The 20,947-nt window shown below is 45.6% G+C and overlaps 1 protein-coding gene across 1 annotated transcript in view; it reads left to right on the plus strand.

Annotated features, from left to right (window-relative positions):
• Positions 1-1,474: 1,474 nt before the first annotated feature.
• Positions 1,475-20,947, plus strand: part of Galnt2 (polypeptide N-acetylgalactosaminyltransferase 2) — a 144,149-nt gene continuing 124,676 nt past the window's right edge. The window contains exon 1 of the mRNA XM_003473487.5: positions 1,475-1,679. Coding sequence (XP_003473535.2) covers positions 1,566-1,679 — 114 coding nt within the window. The 5' untranslated portion in view covers positions 1,475-1,565. The remainder of the gene's footprint in view (positions 1,680-20,947) is intronic.

Consider the following 20,947-nt stretch of genomic DNA (forward strand, 5'->3'; position numbering starts at 1 on the left):
TTTTGTATATGGGATCATTTTTGTCTTTATTTTCAATTTCTTTAATTTGATCAAAGCATTCCTCTGCTTTCTAAATTTTGTCTATCTTGTTCTTAGTTTCAAATTCCTGTATACATATATGTGTGTCCAAAACTTCTGGCACTTTGTTCAGTTTGATATGTAATATTATACTTTTCTTCTGCTCCATGACTTTTTTGGGGGGATCATTAGCTGAAATGTTATGATCCCTTTTTCATCATCAGGAATTGCATTAGTTTCCTGTTTCCTTTTTATACTAGGCTTTTTTTAAAAAGTAGACTTGATGGGTTTCTGTTTCTAGCCAAAGTTTGAAGCAGGGTTTCTAAGAATCAGCTGCGTGTGCCTGATGTGCAGTTTTCAATGGATAATGCTGGTGGCTGGGGGAGGGACTGGCTGTCTTCTCTTTAATTTTCCCTTCACACATCCTTCTTTCCCTTCACCACCAGGCCTCTAAAGGACATTACTTTTTTAAAAATCTGACTTTTCCCAAGAAGCAAGGAATTTTTAAGCCTGTCACCTCTTGCTTCATTTTTACCCCCAAATCTCTTCCCTTGATCAATAGTTTGGAACTTGTGTTTCATATTTAGTGGTTGGTGTTAGACTTTCCCTGTACAGATATGGCACGCCTGTGCTTCTCCTATGCCCTTGGTAGTCATGGAGGAAGATCTTTTGCAATTTGATGTCTTTTTTTCCTTCTTAATTTGAAGCTGAGGCCATGCGTTCTCACTCCTAGAGACACAGAAAGCCTGACTATGAGCTCGTTTGGCTATGCGTTCTCACTCCTAGAGACACAGAAAGCCTGACTGTGAGCTCGTTTGGCTAGGGATGTGGGTAGATTCCCATTCTGGCAGCAGCCATCATCCTACAGACTCAGAAACTCCTAAAACACTTGTAACACCTCTTTCTTAGAAACACGGGAAACTTCGCAGTTACAAGGGCATCGTCAAGGTTACCTTGATGCTGTTACCAGAGACATTTCTTGTACCTTTAGAGATGCTTAGTGTGCTCATTCCACTCTTCTTTCACATAAACAACGAAAAAGAAAAGGTTTAAAAATATATTTTGTCTCCCTTCTTCCTCTTTCATGTTTGCTTTAACATAACCGCCACGTTGCTATTAAGAGCTCTGTTTATCCCCCAAAGCACGTTCTTTTGAAAATTACCTTCCCAGTTTCCACCTTGAGGTCCCCTTTGCCTAAATAAATAAATGAAACTGACACCTGGGGACGAGCGGGGTCTGTTGCAAGATGTGCACGGGACACTCACGAGGCAGGGACGAGGGACGACTTGCCACAGATCTCACCCGCCAGCCCGAGCTGGCAGCCACCTGCCACTCACGAGCCTGGCAGCGCGCAGGAGGCGGGGCGCCGCCGCCATGGAGACGCGGGCCCGCCCCCAGCTCAGGCCCCGCCCCTAGCGCCGATTGGCCGCCCTTTGCTCCCTGACCCCGCGCTTCCTGCCGGGCGCTGAGCGCCGCCGCCCCCGCCCGCTCGCGCCGGTCCCCGTGCCCAGTCCCCAGCCATCCCCGCGCCCCAGGCCCGCGGGAGGATGCGGCGGCGCTCGCGCGTGCTGTTGTGCTTCGCACTGCTTTGGGTGCTGGGTATCGCCTACTACATGTACTCGGGGGGCGGCTCCGCGCTGGCTGCGGGCGGCAGCAGGAAGGTGAGTGCGCCCCCGACCCCCAGTCTGTCGTCCGGATCCCCGGAGCCCTACAAGCGCAGAGCCGGGGCTGGGTTCTCCGCTGGGGCCGCGTCTTGGAGCGCGTCCTGCGGCCGAATCGGGAGGGTGCTAGCTCACAAAGAGCGATGTGAGCGGGCGCGGCGTGGACCCGGAGCTCCGCCGTCCACGCATGGCCAGGTCACCCGGGGTCGCAAGACTTGGATCTGTCCTCGACTCCCACCCCAGAGGGTGGCCGCACCTCGGTCCACTGCCAGACCTGGCCCCCTGCGTGTGCTTTCTCGGCCCCAGTTCTTCGCGCGCGGCGTCGGCCTCGCGGGGCGTGTTTCTCGTGGGCTCCGGAGGCTGGTGACGAGGCCATGAACACTCGAGGGCTGCGCTGCGCTCCCGCGTCCCTGTCCCCAAAGCGCCAGAGAAGCCGGGAGCTGCGTCCCGGAGCTGGAGCGGCGCATTTGCGCCCAAGGGTTTTGTTCAGCTTATTGGCTTTGAAAGCAACGGTATCTTTTCCAAAGTTCTGTAACCTTAGGGACTTGTAACCTTTAGGACGCCGTAGACCCCGGAAAGTCTGAGTTAATGGAAGTAGACCGTGTCGAGGTGGGGACTGGCAATCGTGAGGAGGACTGACAAGGGGAACAGACTTCTGCCGCGGGAAGCACCGGGCTGGGCCGCTGGGAGGTTCCCTCATTCCCACCCTCGCCTTATTCATTCCTAGCTGCAAGTATAGACAGAAGTAGGTGGAGGTGGCTTATTTGGCTCTTGGTGAATTTCCTGGATTCTATTTTATTTAGAGTGGTACAAACGGAAACCCCATGTGCTGAATGGCTTGGTTTGCTGTGAGTCGTTTTAAAAATTGCATGTACATGGATTCCCAGCTTATTCTGAGTAAGGAGCATGCAGCTGTGGAAGAGGTTAGGTGGGATGATCGTTAGGAGTGATCTCTACTTCCCACCAGAAGGCACTGTTAGGCTTCACCTGCTCTGCCTTGGAGACCAGGCCCAGCCTGCTGCCCTTTCGTAAAGAAAACCTTGTGAGTGACCCCCATGGGTGCTACCCCTTTGTGCCCAGTGGTCAGAAGGTAGCTCCCCACCGCGGGGACTCTGTAGGTGAATCCTTAACCAGGTCTTTGTGTTAAAAATCTGATGGCTCTCCAGTCTGATTTTTAGCTTAAAATCTAAGAACTTGTGGCCTGATGAGGAGGACCATGTAGGAAAAGTAGGGGAAATGAACAATTTTATACATGGACTGATGATTTGGGCTTCTAGTCTTTATATCAGCCAACCATAAAATTTAATCCTAGTGATTCATCAGTGGAAAAGAGGTGTAAGAGCCAGGGCTTTTGAAATTGTAGCGGACACACTAGCCTAGTGGGGCGGACCCTGATATAAAATGGAGAGGCCCTGAATGCCTTCCTGAATGGGGCAAATGGAATTTCTAATCTATAGAAAACTCTTTCCTCTAAATTGTTTCTGTGGGTTTAGACACCAGAATCGTCTCCACATATACGTTCCTCCTCATCATAAAGGAAAATGTGGTTTGTAAAATATGTGCATAAAAAAAGATGTAGAGTATGCATGTAGAGGCAGAATTTAAATTCTGTAGTTTGTGGACTTACGTTTCTTTTCTAGTTCAAGTTAGGGCTCCGGTTCCATAGTCAGTCCATTTCTCTGTGTCCTGGTTTATTTGCACGGTGCTCAGCTTTGGTACTAGGCTTTGGGGATTGTCTGAGGAATCTCAGTAGAATTTCTGCTGCTTCAGCATCCCAGCCTGCCTCTTAACTGTGTGCCCTGCCTGTTAAATAACTCATCGCAGAACTGTTATTCTCCATTTGACAAAACCCAGGAAGTCGGTGCTCATCGGATTGCAGATTTAATAAACTAAGCAGGAATAAGTGCTGAAAACCACCAAGGGTGTTTGCCGCAAACTCTGGACTTATTGCTGGGATTCAGGCTGTGTTTGTTAAAGCAATTTATGCATAATGTTGCTGAGAACTTAATTCATTTATATCTGTCATGATATCCCCCTATATTTTCCTCTTTCCCCCAAATTGATGATTTGCACTTCAAGGATGGCTTTCCCTTGAGCATCTTAAAATCTTTAACATTTTAATCATGTTAAGTCTCCCAGGGGCCCTAGTATGTTGGCAGTGGATATTGCTGCAGGAAGAGGGGAAGGGATTCTGTTGAGGTGAGGCTGCCTTTGGGTGAAGTGTGGCTGTCTGGGATGGAACAGCGGAAGTGTTTTCTTGTGGAAGGGTGCTACTGGGAGAGTGTGGCTGCATGTGCCTCTGTGGTGTTGGTGTGCACTGCAGAGGCTGGCATCACTCTCATAGGAGTTGTAGGGTCCCAGAGTAGGGCTTTGAGCTTCTGTGGGAGATGGTACAGAAGGGGCTTCTCTTGAGATAAAGAGGGACCTGATGGGGCTGTGACACTCAGTAAAGGACATTAGGGTGTAAAATTGGAGAGGGAATTTGGGACTAAATTGCAGAGGGGTTCAGTTGCTATGCTGACTTGCTGACTGACTTAGGGAACCAGTAATGTTTTTGAGTGAACAGTAGACATCCAAGTGAGGAGAGTAGCTTCTGGCTTTCATTAATTTACCACATTTCTCTGAGCCTCAGTTTCTCATCTATGCAGTACAATAAACATTTTTATGTTATGGATTTTATTTTTGAGGATTAAATGCTCTTAGTAGGTGCGGGCAAATAGTAGTATTACTGAATAATAACTTAAAAAGAGGAAAAAGAAAAACTACAGAACCTATGAAACCAGAAGGCAGAAATCCTAAGTGTTGCTTTGGTTTCTGGACATGCGTAAGGCTTTTTATTCTTCACTGCACCTCTGAGACTGATCTGATCGGTTCCTTTGGGGCTTGAGCTGTGAACTTTGAAGGCCATTAATGACCTGCTTTTTGGAAAGTCTTGAGGGGCTCTCCACCCAGCTGTGAGGTTACAGTGGGATTCCAAGAAAGCAGGTGAGCACAGATAAACTTTCTTAAATAAATAAAATTCTCTGTTTAGAAGTTATAGTTGCCTCTGGGCTCCCAAAGACAGTGGAAGCAGATTGTAACTGATAAAGTGTACAAACACTGGCCCTGCAGCTGGAGTGAGAAGGAGACTATTGAGGTACCTGTACTGGGGTGGGGGGTCAGCCAGGTAGGGGTCTTGTGAGCTGTTGTTTTCACATTCTCTGCCTAGCTCCAGGTGAGGTGGGCTCCTCTCTGGACCTGAGGTAGAAGAGATTGGTGGACTTGTCACCGAAGTGACTGGGGCTGGGGAATAAATAGCACCATTTGTTACTCCTCACTGCTGCTGCTCATGGTCCTCAGGTCTTTGGGCAGAGGACATACTTTGGAGAAAATTCCGACTTTAGGGTCTGAATAGACAAGCTGCTTCCCTGTCTGTCACTCAGGAGTGCTGAGATGGTCTGGGTAAAGGTGGGTAGTTCTGCCACCCTGGAAGAAGACAAGGTGTCCTGGGGAGAGAAATCTGGTGGGCACAACAGGATTTACACTAGAAAAGCCACAGTTTTCATCAGGCCCCCCTCCTTTGTGGCTGTTAGTCTTTCCTCCTCTTAAAGCCTGTTCTTGAAGCTCCTGTTGCAATGCTGAGGATAGTATGCCAAGTACAGAAGAGCTGACCCAGCCAAGCCATACAGATTTGACAGTGAGGTCCTCCCTTGTGAGTTGCCGAATATGCTACTATCTTGAGGGCTCCAGGCTGCAACCTTCATGTCTTTTCTTGGGACTCCTTTTTCGAGGTTAGCAGTTGAAGGATTCACTTGAGTCCTCTACACCTGTCTCCATGTAGTGTGCTGGAGTAGCATTACACAGGTGCGATGCTTACAGATGTGCCCTGGCATCTGAGAGTCAGATCCCATCCCTAAGACCTCAGAGATCCTTTCCCTTCAGCAGTAGGCTTCGATTCTTGCTCCTGAGGTCATCATTCCACTACGGTGGTCTTGATCTCTTTCCTTCCTGGTCAGGTCCTTGATGCAGAACAACCTTTCCTGAGTGGGTTCTGGCCTAGCAGAAGGTTCTCCTGCCTCTTCGTTTACCCTGAGTGCCTTACTGCATGCTCACTGGAACCTGACCTTGTTCTTTGAAGGTGTAAAACCTCTGTGACCTTTGGCCCTCTGCCTGATCTTCAAGATTAACTCCAGGTGTGGAGGTACTTTAGAAAGTGTACCCCTGCCACCGCTCCCCCCCACTTTTTAGACTGTGTCTCGGAAAATCAACCTTGGTTCCCTTCATCAGATGGGTAGTTCTGTCCCTGCCTTGTTCTCTAATGTGGCACAGGGTGAGATACTGGCATTTTGTGCTCAGTCATGTCCCATAGTGTGTGTGTGTGTGTGTGTGTGTGTGTGTGTGTGTGTATGTGTCTGTGCTGGCATGGGGGGCATGTGTGTCACTGTGTACAGATTGGGTTTCTCAGCATATGGGAATGTAGATGGCTCTGATTCATCAGGGCTGGATCTGGGAAAAATAAACCCTGTAACATGGAATCTCGCTCATAGGCTTCCACTTAAAAGGTTTTCCCAGGCTGGCAGAGCCCCTGTGTCTTACTGAGACTTGCCACGAGAAGGAAGCAGCTGAGGGTGGCTGGCTGGCCACCAGGTGGTGACCAGTCACTCATGACCCAGTTTGTCCTCATGGCGCTGTCTGCTTGGCGCCTTGTCCATTCTGCTCCTTTGCAGTAGCATACCATGGAGTGGCAGTCTCTCTGGGCTGTTTCTGCTGGACACCTACTCCTGTTCAGGCCTGCAGTTTTCTGTCCCCAGCTTCCAAGGAGAAAGAGTGAGTGACTGGGAGGGCTGGGGCAGAGTCACTGGGTTTCTATTTGGGTTTGGCAAGGATGAAGGTACTTGGAGGAGTGGTTGGCCTACTTTAGTTTCAGCCCCACATGGTGCATGCTTAGGGCTTGATAGTTTGTTACAGGGTCTGCCCTCAGCATTGTAGGAAGTTCAGCAGCCCTCTTAACCACTGCTCTCTGGGTGTTTTCCATCTGCAGTTTGTAGCCAGACGTCATGAAGTGTGACCTTTGTGGCTTACCTTGCTTCTGAGACAGTTGCTAGTCTTTGCTGTGTCCAGCCTCTGGGATCTATCTCTCTGTGCCTTTTGACTTCTTTTGTTAAGTTAAAGGGCTGCGACCCACCATTTAGTTTGCTTGTGGGTGGTCTCCACCACAATATCCTGGGTCTTTTGTTCTTGTTCCTTGGACTTTGAATGTGCAGTCTGGTTCAGTGTTTTGTCTCCTCTTATGGCCCCCCGGATCTGTGGCTGCTGGTAATGCCTGTGACTTAATTTGTGATCCTCTTCATAGAATATGCTTGTGGGACAATCTTGTTTCCTGATTTCTGAGATCACTTACGTGAAATGTCAGGTTGAATTGGGTAGGTCTACTGTTAGGCACACCATGAAAAAACATCACAATAGGAGTGGTGGCATTCCTGTAACCCCAGCTACTTGGGAGGCTGAGGCAGGAGAGTTGTAAGTTTGTGGTACAAAGTGAGATGCCAGTTTGGGCAAGGCCATGTCTCAAAATACAGTGTGAAGGATTAGGACTATGGTTTAGTGGCAGAACACTTGCCTAGCATTTGTGAGGCCCAGGTTCAATACACGTGTTTGTAGAGTACCCTCTGCACACGTCGTTATTAACAATAAGACCCTGGGTCTTGAGCATCTGCTGCAGTGTAGGCTCTCCACTGCCTTGCAATGATGTCTGGGTGGTGGTGGTGGTGGTGTGTCTATGGAGTGGGTTGTTGATGCATGTTTGCAGGAATTTATAGGCCAGAACCTGCCCTGTGTCTGGAAATGTGGGTAATGTTGAGTCTCTGTGATCTGCAGTATTTGTGGAAAATAAAAGGAAGATGTGACTTCATTGCCTGCAGTCACTTAAGGCTGTGGATTACTGGGAAATCCTAGCTCCTGCAAGTTCCTCAGGTAAGAACATCCAGCTGCCATTCCCAGAGGCCATCAGCATCATTAAGGGATTATAAGATACTTTGTGGATGGTTACTGTCCTCTGGTGCTTGTAGATGAGACAGCTGGGGCAGGTGGCTGCCTCCTGTTTCTGTGAAGGGTGCTGCTTGGGAAATGGACATGCTGTGGATGAAGAGTCTTCTTTCCAAGCTAAGTCACCTGTGGGAGTTTGAGGAACTGGCGCAAATTAAAGGCCAACGTTTGTGAGTTGTCCATATACTCAGCAGTCTGTGATTAGGATTTGGATAAGTGGAGATGACCCTCATTAGAGATTTATATGGCTGCCCTGGATGAGCATGTTGGCCATCTGGGATGCGTTGATGTCCCACTGCCCTTGTCTTTCCTTTCTCAAGGGTTTTCCCTGTGACCCAAATGTGGAGACAATCCTTGTCCCCCATTGCTTGCCCTGCCTGTCTGCTGTGCCATCCAGCTCACCAACTGTTTTGCCTTTGTGGCTCATTTTTGATCATTACTAAAGTTTACCACATGGAATATCCCTTTTTCATCTACTCCAAAATGTCATTATTTGTAAAATGTTCTTTTATTTTATGTCCTGTGGGAAAAGAAAAACACTGTCCCTCAAACCAAGTTGCAATGGTTTCTTACCAGCTAATGTTTTTACTTTCTACTTATTGAAAGAGCTCTTTTAGACTTAATTAGACATCGATTTTTCCATATATCACTTTCACACAGAGATACAAAGGAAACAGAAGTTCCTAAAATTTTCTCAGAAAGCAGCTACTCTTGAGTCATTTTTTGCCTGCTTTTCTCAGAGTTGTCCGCAGGGTCACCAGAAGAGGTGATGAGGTAGCATTTCCCAAGAAAAATCCATAAAAGCACTGAGAGCTGTTGGTTTTGGATTTATGTTTAAACTGGCAGTGAAGCAACCTGGCCTTTGCTTGGCCCATAGCATCTTCAGATGCTACAGATGGAGATGCATCCTAGGGGGGGAACGATGTCTCAGAGTTAGCCTCTGTTTTGCTCACCCTTCAAAGACACTCTGCATCTCTGAAAGGGAAAGTAGGCAGCTCCTGTTTGGTTGTGTACATCTGCCTGTGTCAGTCCTGCCCCGGAATCTGTGTAAACTTTTGCTTTTTATTTCTGAGTTTCCCTGATGAACCTGCACCAATTCAGAGCAGTTTTGGGTAATTCCTGTATACAAGTTACCATGCTGAGTTCTGAGGTCTGCAGAGAAGCTCAAAATCACTGAAGCAACCAACAGCTTTTGAGAAAGAGACTTTTTTTTTTTAATTGAAGATAAGTTGAATAAGGATGAAAAATGGATGAAGTTATTTTACTGTTTTATTCATGTGGAGGTCATTTAGAATTATGATTTGCAGACATCTTTATCTTTTGGAAATACAAACTCAAATATTTATGGACAATAACACCACCCAGTTGGTTGGGGAGAGGATTATAGGAGAGCAAGATTGACCAAAGTGTTGTGGAGATTAACTGGTGGGTTCATGAGGTTCAGTATGCTATTTCATTTTTGTGTACTTTGGAAGCTTTTATTTAAAAATTTACATAAAGGTGAACTTAAGTGAATGTGCATCTTTAATTAGTGAATTAGCTGAAAGTAGTACTTTTTAAAAATGCTATTTTCAAGCTTTGTGGCCAGTCAGCCTTTCACTTCTTGCTTAGTTTAGGAGTGATCAGTGAAGCTCGCACCTACCACCCATGGTTGGGGTGGTCCTGAGGGTTCTTCAGAGGGTGCTTTGGGGCCTAATGGGCTAACATTCTTTTATTAGTTGCTTTTTTTTTCCTGTAAGAATAGTCTGACAGAAAATTGCCTGCCTGTTAAGTGCTTTGGTGTCAAGGTATGTGGTCATTGATAAAGTAAGCAGCCCACACGTTACTCATAGGAAGTCCAAGGACCTTGATCATGCACTGCCTGGCTACCAGATCATTTGTGTGTCTGTCTTCATGCCGGGGTTTCTCTTGTCCAAACAGTGCTGCTTGCTTCCATGGGGAGCCTTGGATGATTTGGAAGCAAGGTTGGGAGATATTTAATAAATATGTACTATTCTTTTTTGTTCCTCCAAAAGGATGTTATTGCAAAAGCCATATTTTAAACATAGCATTTGTAAAGAATTTTTGGCAAGTATACAATAGGGTATATTTTCAGGGTGCCATTAGTCACGTGGTATGTTAGTCAGCCATCCATTATAGTGACATAGTACCTAAGAAGAACAGTTTAAAAGAGGCAAGATTTATTTTGGCTCAAGGTTTCAGAGTTTTTAGTTTATGGCAGCTGGCTTCATTACTTTGGGACCTGAGGAGAGGCTGAGGAATTTGGTAGCAGGAGTGTGTGGAGGGGGAGGTTGCTCACCAAATGGCAGAAAGAAAGCAGAATGTGAGAGAGGCAGGGGCCAGGACACTCCCTCAGTGACCTACTTTCCCCTAAAGTTTCCAGTGATGCCAAAAACTCTCTACAAATGCAGTGTTTAAAATATGGCTTTTGCAATAATATCCTTTTGGGGGAACAAAAAAGAATAGTGCATATTTATTAAATATCTCCCAACCTTGCTTCCAAATCATCCAAGGCTCCCTATGCACTTTTCAGTGCTGCCATCAAATTATGAATCCATCAGTGGATTAATCCACTGAACCCTCATGACCCAGCCACCTTTCTGAAGGCCCCTTCTCTGAATGTCACTGCACTGGGGACCAAACCTTCAACATAATATGAGCCTTTGGGGGATAGTCAAGATTCAAACCTTAACAAGCTTATATCAGCCTTTTCAGTGTGATGCCTACAATCTTTAGAGCATTGCTTGTCTAACTTCACAGCGTGCTTTGAAGAAAGCTGGATGGATTTTTTTCCTATATACATAGGCAGTTTTCGGCAGACTCCCTAGACCTGCAAGGACAAAGCTGTGCTGGAGTTTCGGTGTAATTCCAGCTGTCTAGCATATGGCTTTGGGGAACATGGCTTGGTCTTAGAGCATGTCTGCAAAACATCCAGATACAAATAGTAGGTTTCTCTCCTGTGGATGCAGAGCTGCAGCTTTAGGCCTGAAAGGTACAGATTCCAGGGCTGATGATCACCTGCTCATAACCTTCATTGAAACTGCTGATATGGAGGAGCAAGAAACTAGGGGCCAGGATCAGAATTGTTTGGATTCTTGGGTGGTCTGAGCTGCAGGCCAAGGCTAGGCATCATGACAGGAGTATATCGGTGACCACATAGGCCTCCCAGACAGGCTTATGGAGGCAGTTGGAGCTGTGATGGAAAGTGTCTGGAAGACAACTCACCATTTATAGCTGGATAACCCAGAAGGCTGCACGTAATATGTATGCATCAAGAAATAACCACATACCAGTATATACCAAGAAACTGTTACATACCAGTGTACATCAGGAGACAAACCACCCACCAATGTGCCTCTAGAAATTACCTGCACCAATGTACATCAGAAAATAACCACACACCAGTGTGCATTAAGCGATAACCAAGCACCCTGTGGCATTAAGAAATAACCACAGACACAGTATGCACCAAGACATAACTATATACCAGTGCTTATCAAGAAGTAATGTGGTGGGGCTGGGGATTTAGCTCAGTGGCATAAGCGCCTGCCTTGCAAGCAGGCAGTCGTGAGTTCAATCCCCAGTATTGATAAAAAGGAAAAAGACAAAAAAAAGAAAGAAATAATGTGGAACGGGGATTTAGCTGTGCGGCATAAGCACCTGCCTGGCAAGTGTGAGGTCCTGAGTTCAATCCTTGGTATTGGAGAAAAAAAGGAAAAAAAAAGAAAATTATATAAGAAATAATGTGAGCCACTGAGCGTTTTTTGAGGGAACATCAAGAGGGATGTGAATGGGCATGTCCGGTCTGGGATGATTCTCACATGGCATCTGTCAGCATTGCAGTGGTTTTATATTTTAGGGTCTCTTTCTCTGATTGGTCGTAGAGAGTCCAGGGTGTCATTTGTTTGCTGGCCCCAAAGAGTGTTCCTAATAATTCAGTAAATCTGGTTTTTAATCGCAGTGTTGTGTTGGAAAGCACTGTGCATCATTACAAAGTACACCAGAGTGTTTGGAAGCCAAGGGCTTAGCTCACTATGTGTCAGTCTTTTATTTCCAGGCATTGCAGATAGGAGGTAGCCTTGGGGGAGAGGGTTGTTGTGTGATTGAGAACCCAGCCTGTAGAGACCCAAGTTTCCAGGACCCAGGGTGCAGGTGTGACACTGGACCCTCAGCACTGTGGTGAGGTTCTCAGGTGGTGGGTGCTGTGCCACCTGGCCACCTAGGGACTGGTGCTGGTGGCAGGGCCAAGTGTTGCCGAGGCAGTCTCATCAGACCATCCTCCGGATTGGAGATGGTTTTGCCTGTTTCTACCTTGTGGTCTGACAGTAGGAGCCCAGGACACTTGGTCATGGGAACTTGGTGGCACAGCTGGCAGTGGGTTATCTTAGGCTGGTGTGATGTGGCGAAAACAAGTGAAACTGGAACTAGATGCCTAGTTGTGAATTTGAGCTTCTCAGGTGGCCCTGTTAGTTTAAGGGCAAGTCACTTAGCCCTTCTGTGTCTTTTCTTCATTCGGCTTTCTGGGGTTGATTATTGAGGAGTAGATTAGTAAGTACTCAGATGGTGCCCTGTGCTCATGCTCACACAATAAGTGCTTAGTATTAATTGCTGTTGCTGGTGTTAACTGTGTCTTCAAGGTGTCACAACGCCGCACACCCTGTGAAGTACACACTGGCTTCCTAATCTGTACCACCAGACAGACAGACAAGTGTCCCACAAAAGCAGGTTGTTGCAGAAGGAAGTGGAGGTGCGGGGCCCCTGTAGGTGAGAAAGTGGAGCTGAGTGGGTGGAGTGGGAAAGTGACCCCAGGCTTAAAGCTACATCGTGGCCTGAACCCTCAGCACTCTGTGCTGTGTCACCACAAGGTTATTTCCCAATTGCGCTCTCTATCTCTTGTCTTTGAGAAATTATACCAGGATCTGTTTTTCTTTTTAAATTATATGATTAATTTTTAAAATTTTTAGTGGCAACTTGGTTTTCATCATTATCTTGAACTGTTACTATCTGAATATAGCGTGCTATTTGAAAACTTTTCCACAAGATTTTAATTAGTAAACGTTCTTTTAGTTTTGTTAGTTCGGGTTCTGGCTTATTTTTGCCACTGTAGGTGAGTGACAAACAGAAGACAAATTAATAATTGTGGCAGTGCAACAAAGTCCCCTGGTGGAGGCTGAGGACTAGTTCTTTCAGTTAGCTAAGTATTCCTGTGGTTTCTTTGATACTTCTAATTAAGACAATTTAAAACTAGATTGCAGATTAGTAGATATGCCCTGTGATGATTTCAGGGAAGAATAATCATAAGATCAGAGCACGTGGCGATGGTAACTTGTAGGATGACATGGTGCAGGGCTTGGGCAGTTTCCTAGACCTGCAGTCATTCCTGAGTGGCAGGCAGGGGAGGAGCACTCAGCCTCCACCCTCCTTCATGAAGCAGGGCTTGGATGCAGTGAGGTGCTAGGGCTGTTACCTTTTAGTTTCTCTGAGCCAGAAGCAGACACAAGTGTGAGCTCTTGGGCTAAGAATATAAATGAAGACTTAGAAGCCCTTGGGAGGCAGGGTTCCCTTGTGTGTCTCCTCACACCCTGGAGTTGTCTTGGATCTTGGAAAGTCTGGTTCCTTATTGAAGGAGCTTTGGAGCTAAATGAAGACAGAAATGTCCTGTGTGGACCGTGTTGTAAGGGACTGTGTTGGTCAAAGTGCAGTGGGTGTTCCCAGGGCACGTGGATGGCTGGAGTGAGCTGATGGATAGTTGTCATGTGGGTGTCTGGCTCCACAGGTGCCAAGCTGGTTATCTTCTGCCACACCTTAGAGCTACCCTGCCTTGAAATCTCCTGTGTGTTATCTTCACTTCCAGGTGGCTCTGGACTCTCCTCCAAGTGCTGAGCTGTGGGAGTCTGGTTCAAGTGCCTTCCATGTTTTCTGATACTTGTTTATTCCAGAAAGGGAGTGTGACAGGCGTTATTTCTGAGCTCTGCCCACATAGGAATAGTGCAGGAGCCTGGAGACCTGTTGTCTCCAGCTGGTAGTCAGGAGTCGTGCAAGAGTGTTCAAGCTGAGGTGGTAGGTGGCAGCTGGGCTGATGTACAGGAATATGGGCTGAGATGACCTTTGAAGATGTCTGCAGCCCCCTGATGCTTATGATATGTTGAAATGTCTCAGGATTTAATATCCTCATTTTAAGATGTTGGTTTCTGCTTTAGACAGTGATCTTTGCCGTTAAATAGAACTCAACAAATGTAAAAGGTAGTCAGCATAGTTTTCAGGATGGTAAGAGCTGATGTCCAACAGTTTAATTTGGTGTGTCTGGATTGATCAAGACCAGCTCTAACTGTGTCTACGAAAGTGAAAAATTCCCATGGGCTTCCCTTAGCCCTGAAGGTGCTGGTGGGGCCTTCTGTCTTCTGACTGGCACAGAAGCTGGAGGAGAGAGGCCCCTCTGTTGCTCAGATATTGGGTGTATGCTTGTTGGGTACCAAATCATTTTACTTCTTAATGCTGGAATCTGCCTGCTGCATCTCTGAGGTCATCTTCTCTGCCCATCAAAACTAGGAGTAGGCATCAAGCCTAGAGTGTATCTGTGTTGTTCTCCAGTATAGCATGAACCTGAAATTAGAGAGACAAGACTGTGCCTTTTTATCCAGAAGTGCTGTGTGCTGATACAGCCAGCCAGGCCCCAGCTGTGTTTACCAGCTATAGGTTCATGACTGGACCATACATGCATGACTGTCTCCGTATTTGGAGAGGGATGGGTGGGCAGCCTGGCATTGTAGAGTCATTCATTGCCTGGTTCAGGTCTCTGTCTTTGGATAAATCTCTGCTGGGTCTTACCTCCACAAAATGCAGATATCTAGGGTCACTGTGTGAAGTTGCTAAAAGGATTAACTGAGATATTACCTAACTAGTACTTAGGCTGCACCCAGGCCCAGGGAGCTGGGAGAGGGGTTTTTTTCTTACTCGGAGTGATGGGAAGTAAAAGTTTCTATTGGAGCTGACTTCTGTTCCTTCTCCATTGTGGCGGTCACAGGACTGAGGCTGTACATCCCCTTCTGTGCCAATCTTGCTTTCCCTAAAGGGAAAGGGGCCTAGCCTGCTGGGGCATGCTTAGTCTCCATACTTTAAGAAAATGGCTCATCTGATGACCAGTACTTATTATTGAGTTTCATAAATGAATATGTACAGGGTGAAAGAAATTGCCTGTTGATTGCACTTGAATCACCACATTAAAATTAAAATCATAGCCAGCAGGAGCCTCTGACTTCTCCATGTTGTCATCTCCTCTCTCCTCCCCTTTCTTATTGCTTGTATCTAAACTGATTTTATCTGTGGCTTGCATCTTTCTGTTTTTGCTCCTTCATTGCCAGCCCCTGTTGTAGTCTATGGTTCTCAGTCTGGCTGCACATTAATAACATCTTGGGCAGATTTTAAACTAGAGAAGCCCAGGACCCACACCAATGGGGACAAACATGCATCTTTAGAAAAATGCTATCCATTTATGGGGGATTTTTCTTCTGTTGGGTGTGGGGATGATTGGCAGAGGCCTTGTTGAGAGTTCATACTGTGGGGCAGCTACTCAAGATCATGAAGTCCTTGCATGTGGTGTGGCCAGTCTGTGGTTTTGAGCTCGAGGCTGATCTTCCATTTTGGAAGACTTAGGTGTTGGCTTTTCTTCCTTTTTTAAAAAAATGGTCATAATAATGAGCATATCAAGAGAATTCTGTTGTATTACTGACGCTGTGTTTAGCTACGAGTAGTCATTTTGGAAGTTCCTAGAAGCCTTCAAAAGCATGCTGTTTAGAACTGTGTTGTCTTCTTACTCACAGGTATATATAGCACACTTGTAGACCTAGCAGAGACTCGTATGATTGTTTGCTTTACAAAACTTGATACTGTGTCCCAGTGTTTTTGTCGTGTGATCAGGCATACAGAAAAGAAGCAGGAATCTTTCAGCTGTTATGAACTGAGTTGTGGGGGTAGCTTTGTGGATCTGGGCACTGTGGATATAGGGTCTCATTCAATTTTACAGATTTGGAAACTCAGTTTTATTAGTTCTGCTTGTTATCAATTAAGGATTGGAGTTTGGATGAATCAGAAGTGTGTGATATCCCACTATTGGGATGAGAACTATGTCTGAGTATCCTCTCTTCACTGTTGGATGAGCAGCTACACTTTCAATAAGCTTGTTTCTGTCTGTCTGCAAGCTTGGTGGGCCAGTTTCCCCAGCCTGGGGTTTTTCTGTATATAAGATCAATAATTCTTCCCAAGAGTAGTGATGGAGATTCATTTTTCATAGTTGTAATGTGTAGTATATCCTGTCACTCTCTTGGCCCCAAACCCATTTCCTTCTGTGTTGTGGACTCAGGACTGCAGTGTGTGGCTCTTGGCTCCTTGGTGCCCCAGCGAGTTTCCTAGTAGAGTGGATCAACCTCAGGTTATGTGTGGAGATTCATGAGCAACATCCTGCCCAGGGATGGTTCCTGCCTTGGGGGCTGTAGGGCCCAGTAAATTCTGTCTCCATCTTTCCCTAAGTCCTGGATCAGAATGCCTCCAGAATGCTACTCCCCTGGCACCATCAGCAGTTACTGATTGCCAGCACTACCCATGTGACTATTTATATTAAAGCCTCTCTGCTGGGTTCTCATTGGGTCTTGACTGATTCATGCCTCTTGTTTCAACACTGCAGCAGTCAGTAGAATCATGTCTTGGGAGATAGATTACACATAATTAGATCTCAGCTCACCTGCTGCTCATTGGGGGTTTATGCAGGTCCTTCTGACCACATTGTAGTTGAGGTTCTCTCTGACGGGCTTTCCTCATTAGCCCCGTTCTGAAACTATCAGCAAGACTGAGCAATTTCCTGGGAAGGTCATTGCACATGATGAATGCTATTTGTTCTATAGGTTTTGTTGGCTCTATTTTCAGAGGCTGGCATTTCTAATCTTGTTTCCCAAGTCGATGTCCATTATGTGACTTTGGAACATCTCAGCTGTAATAGCAGTGTTTTTTATGTCTTCCTGAGAAGGCTTGTGGCAGTTTGTTAGAAAAAGCATGCATAGTATGTGTAAATACAGATTCATTAAAATAAAAGATAAAACGTGGGCCATACCGTTTTGGGGGTAGACAGATAGGAAGAACAGGGTGAATAGAAATAGAGTAGCTAGAGAAGGAATTTAGTACCTTTCTTTGACTGGTCCTGCTCAGGTCTTTCTACATGTAGCACTGTCTGACTTGGCAGGAATTGTCACCCTGCATGTGACCAGGAATAGGGACTCCATGCCCACTTCGATTTCAGCACATCAACTGACATTGGCCAAGGCAGCTACTCTCGAACACAGAATTGTATGCTGGTAGCCCAAGTGAGAAAAGAGTCATGGGTTTGCCTGATTCTCATTTTCTAACAAAGTGGAGTATTTCCTTGTGAAGACATTTTCTTAACTTTCAGATTTGATGAGAATCTAGCAGATGCTAACTCAAAGGTCATGGAATGTAATAGTGTTCATGGGTGAATGACAAAAAACAGATGCAGATAGCATACCTGGCCATTTGTTTAAATTGGTGCCTAGAGCTTGCCTCGTCTAGAGCTAACTTTTTGCCTCCCTGACCTGGGCCCAGGGCGATGTTCAGACACCAGGTTCTGTGCTGCAGCAGTTCTAGGGGCAGTGGCAGGCTTGGTGAGTAGTGTGACTCTGCCCTGGACCATTTACTGCCTGTGAACTTGGGCATGCTGCTTCATGTCTCTGGGCTTTAGCTTCCTCACTTATTAATTGGGGTAATAGCATTTCATGGTTTTGCACTTAAATACATATTTTCCTGGCATTACCTGGACAGCTCATGTTGCAAAAAGCATTCGCAGCAGAACTAAGACTATTACAAGTGAAATAAATGGTTGGGGGAGATGGTTTGGGGAATAACAACAAAGTACTGGAGGCTCTCCTGAAGTCTTCTTAGGAGCTTTGCTTCTTCTTTTGTCTAATGTTTTCTACAGGTCTGCCAGGAGACCATGATTCTCTCCCGTTTCTTAGGTGGGAAGCAGAGTGTGGGCAGGTGTCAGATGACTGAGGGTCTGTGACTATCCCATGGTGTCTTAGTTACTTTTGTTGCTGAGACCAAATACTCAATGCCCAAAGTTAAGTAAGAAAAGGTTTATTTGGGTCAACAGTTTGTAGAGGTTTCAGTCCATAATTGGCTGACTCTAGGGCTAGGTGGCTTTGCAGAGGAAAACAGTTCACAGCAGGCAGAGGACAGCAAAAGCAAAACCAAACCTTAGCAGTGTTTTTTTCTACCCCTTTTATTCTCTTATCTAGCCTGCTGGGTGTAGGGCAGTATCAAGCCAATCAGTGAACTGACCACACGCCTTTAACCCCAGTATCACACACTCTAGATTCAGCCACCCCTGAAAAAGTCTTATGCTCCCATGAGGCTTTGGGGAACATCTAGACACAAACTGTAACAGGGGGACTCTCATGACCCATTCAGCAGGCAATAAAAATAGTAATCCTATATGCTGGCCAGCACCACAAATTTTTTTCAAACACTTCATATATATGAACTCTTAATTTTTTCCCAATCAAAAGTACTTAATCTCTTATTGATAAAGCTTTGTTTCCACTTTCTAATAAATACTATAAAATAAGTATTTGTGTAATATGTTTTCTGTTTTGCCCAAAGAAGTGTTTTAATCACCTGCATTTTACCAATGAAGGAGCTGTCAGGGGAGAAAGGTATGTGTGGTGGGTGCTGCAGGTTATAAGCGGGCAAAGTGGGTTGGAGTTCAGACTGTTCTGCTGCTCATCTGCCAGGCCTGCCTTTCCGTGAGTGGATACTCCAGGAGGAGATTCCAGGAGGAGTGTGCTGTCACAGGTCTGCCTCTCAGCTAGGTCTGAGGAATTCTAGGGTTAACTGCCTTTCTTGGGGATTGACCACCCCAAAGGGCCGTGGCCCCAGGGTCCCGTGGTGCTGGATGGTCTCCAGCATCAGGCTGGCAATTTCTCCTTTCTGCACAGCCTCCTGCCTTGCCATGAGTTGAGGCCAGTTTGGTGACACTTGAATCAGTAGATAGCTGTGTGTGACACTGGACCTGTATAGGCTCCTTTGGCCTAGTGGCTCTGCTTTGCTCCTAGGGATCCCAGCTGCCATGTCCTGAGGTGTCAGCTGGAGAAGGGGACCCAGGGCAGGTGGTCCACAGGTGACAAGGCACTTAGGGGCGAGGGAAGGGATTTGTGTGGAGAAAGCCACCTTCTCCACATACCTTAAGACACTTGTGGAGTTGCTGGGTGGAGCTCTAGATCTGTTTGGCTACCCAGAGGATTCTGAGATATTAAAACTTGTTTTTTTTTTTTTTTTTTGGTCTTTTTGAGACAGGGTCTCACTGTGCAGTTCGGGCTGGCCTTGTGCTTACTTGGTAGCCTAGGCTGGTCTTAAACTTGCAATGATGCTCCTGCTTTAGCCTTCTGAGTGCTGGGATTATAGGTGTGCACCACCATACCCAGCTTTTTTTTTTTAAACGAGGTCTTACTATGCAGTTCAAGCTGGTCTTGAACTCATTATGGGGCCCAAGCTGGACTCAAACTCACAGCTATCCTCCTGCCTCAGCCTCCTAAGTATTGGGATTATAGGCATGTACCACCATATTCAGTTTAGAATTTCTAGTTTAAGCAATTTTTTTTAGGACTTTGGTAGAGGAGTGGTGGCTGGCATTCCTGTTTGTTGTGGTCCTGGCACCTTGTAGACCCTATGTACTGTGCCAAGGTATGGCCAAAAGGATTACCCAGCTCATGAGGCCCTCCTAAGGTTGCTGCATATGATTGCTGTCATCTTACTTGTTTTTCACCCAATCAGACTGGCTTTCCCTATTCATAATTAATCCCTCCCCACTCTTCTCTTCCTCCACCCCACACTAGGTTGGGAACTTTTGACCCCATTGAATCTGCTTAATGTCCTTTCACTGGAACTCCTCTCAAAGAGAGGAATTGTTGGGTAGTTTGATGTGACTGACTTATACAACCACAGACTCATGGAGATCAAGAGAAGTTCCCTCATACTTCTGGGTTGGATCCCCATGAAGGTCCTTCTGCTCACGCTCCTGCAGTAGACTCCTCTGTAATAGGTCGTGATTAACTGGATCCTGCAAAATAAGTGGCTCATAGCTTTCAGGCTGGAGAGTTCATTTAGAAGCATATAGAATGGCTCCTTCTTAATATTAAACTTGTGAGAATGTCATGATTGCACTAAGGTGCTGTCCAAAGCTCCTCTGAGGGGTAGATGATGACAAAAAGAGAAGGGGCTTGTTTGACATTTAAAAATTCAGGTCCAGGGTCACTGGTGACATCAGTAACAACATAAACCACACTCTTGATCTAGTAAACTGTCAATGCAGATTGTTAAAACATTAAGCAGAATGCTCAGGAGATACAATTTTTATATTGAGATTACCATTTTTTAGTGAACCAGATGTCTTTATTTCCTTACTTAATTTTCATTTTCTTTATTAGTTTGCAGACATTTTTAAATTGAGGTAAGACATGCACAATATAACATAAAATTTATCTTAGGCATTAAGTGCACTCACATTGCTATGCAGCCATCACCACTGTCTACGGCCAGAACATTTTCATCTTCCCAAACAGAAGCTCTGTCCCAGTGAACCCACACATTGACCCCTCCAGGGCCAGTGACCTTGTCTGTACTCTCTGTCTCTGTTTTTGCCATCTTAGGTACCTTACCTAAGTGTAAGTTAGTTAGTAGCTTACCAAAGTGTAAGTTAGTAGTTAGTTACACAGCATGTGTTCTTCAGAATGGGCTTATTTCATGTAGCATCATACCTCAAGTTCATGGATGTTGTAGTTGTGTTTCTTCCTTTTTGTGGCTGAATAGTCATTTTATGGATAGAACACATTTTGTTCCTTCCTCCAACAATAGACATGGATCGTTTCCATCTTTTGTCCAAGTAACTCCTTTCCTTACATTTTAATGGTAAAATGAAACATAACTTACCCTTAACATCTCCTGAAATTTTAAAACATCTTTTTGGGTAGAGAGTTATAGTAACATGTACCAAATATACTCAACAAATTGGCACTTTGGAACAACTTTGTATATTCTAAGTCTTTAGATTTGACCTCCATGAAGTAGTTAGTATAGCTAATTCTACTTGATTTCAGGGATCAAGATGAGTTAATAAACATGAATATACTTTATAAAAAGGAGTATATAAATGTTTATAGTTGATTCCAGATAACATGTCATTC

Source organism: Cavia porcellus, unplaced genomic scaffold (genome assembly GCF_034190915.1).
Source record: "Cavia porcellus strain 051 isolate PalLab524CR breed Dunkin Hartley unplaced genomic scaffold, mCavPor4.1 scaffold_13, whole genome shotgun sequence".
NCBI lineage: Eukaryota > Metazoa > Chordata > Mammalia > Rodentia > Caviidae > Cavia > Cavia porcellus.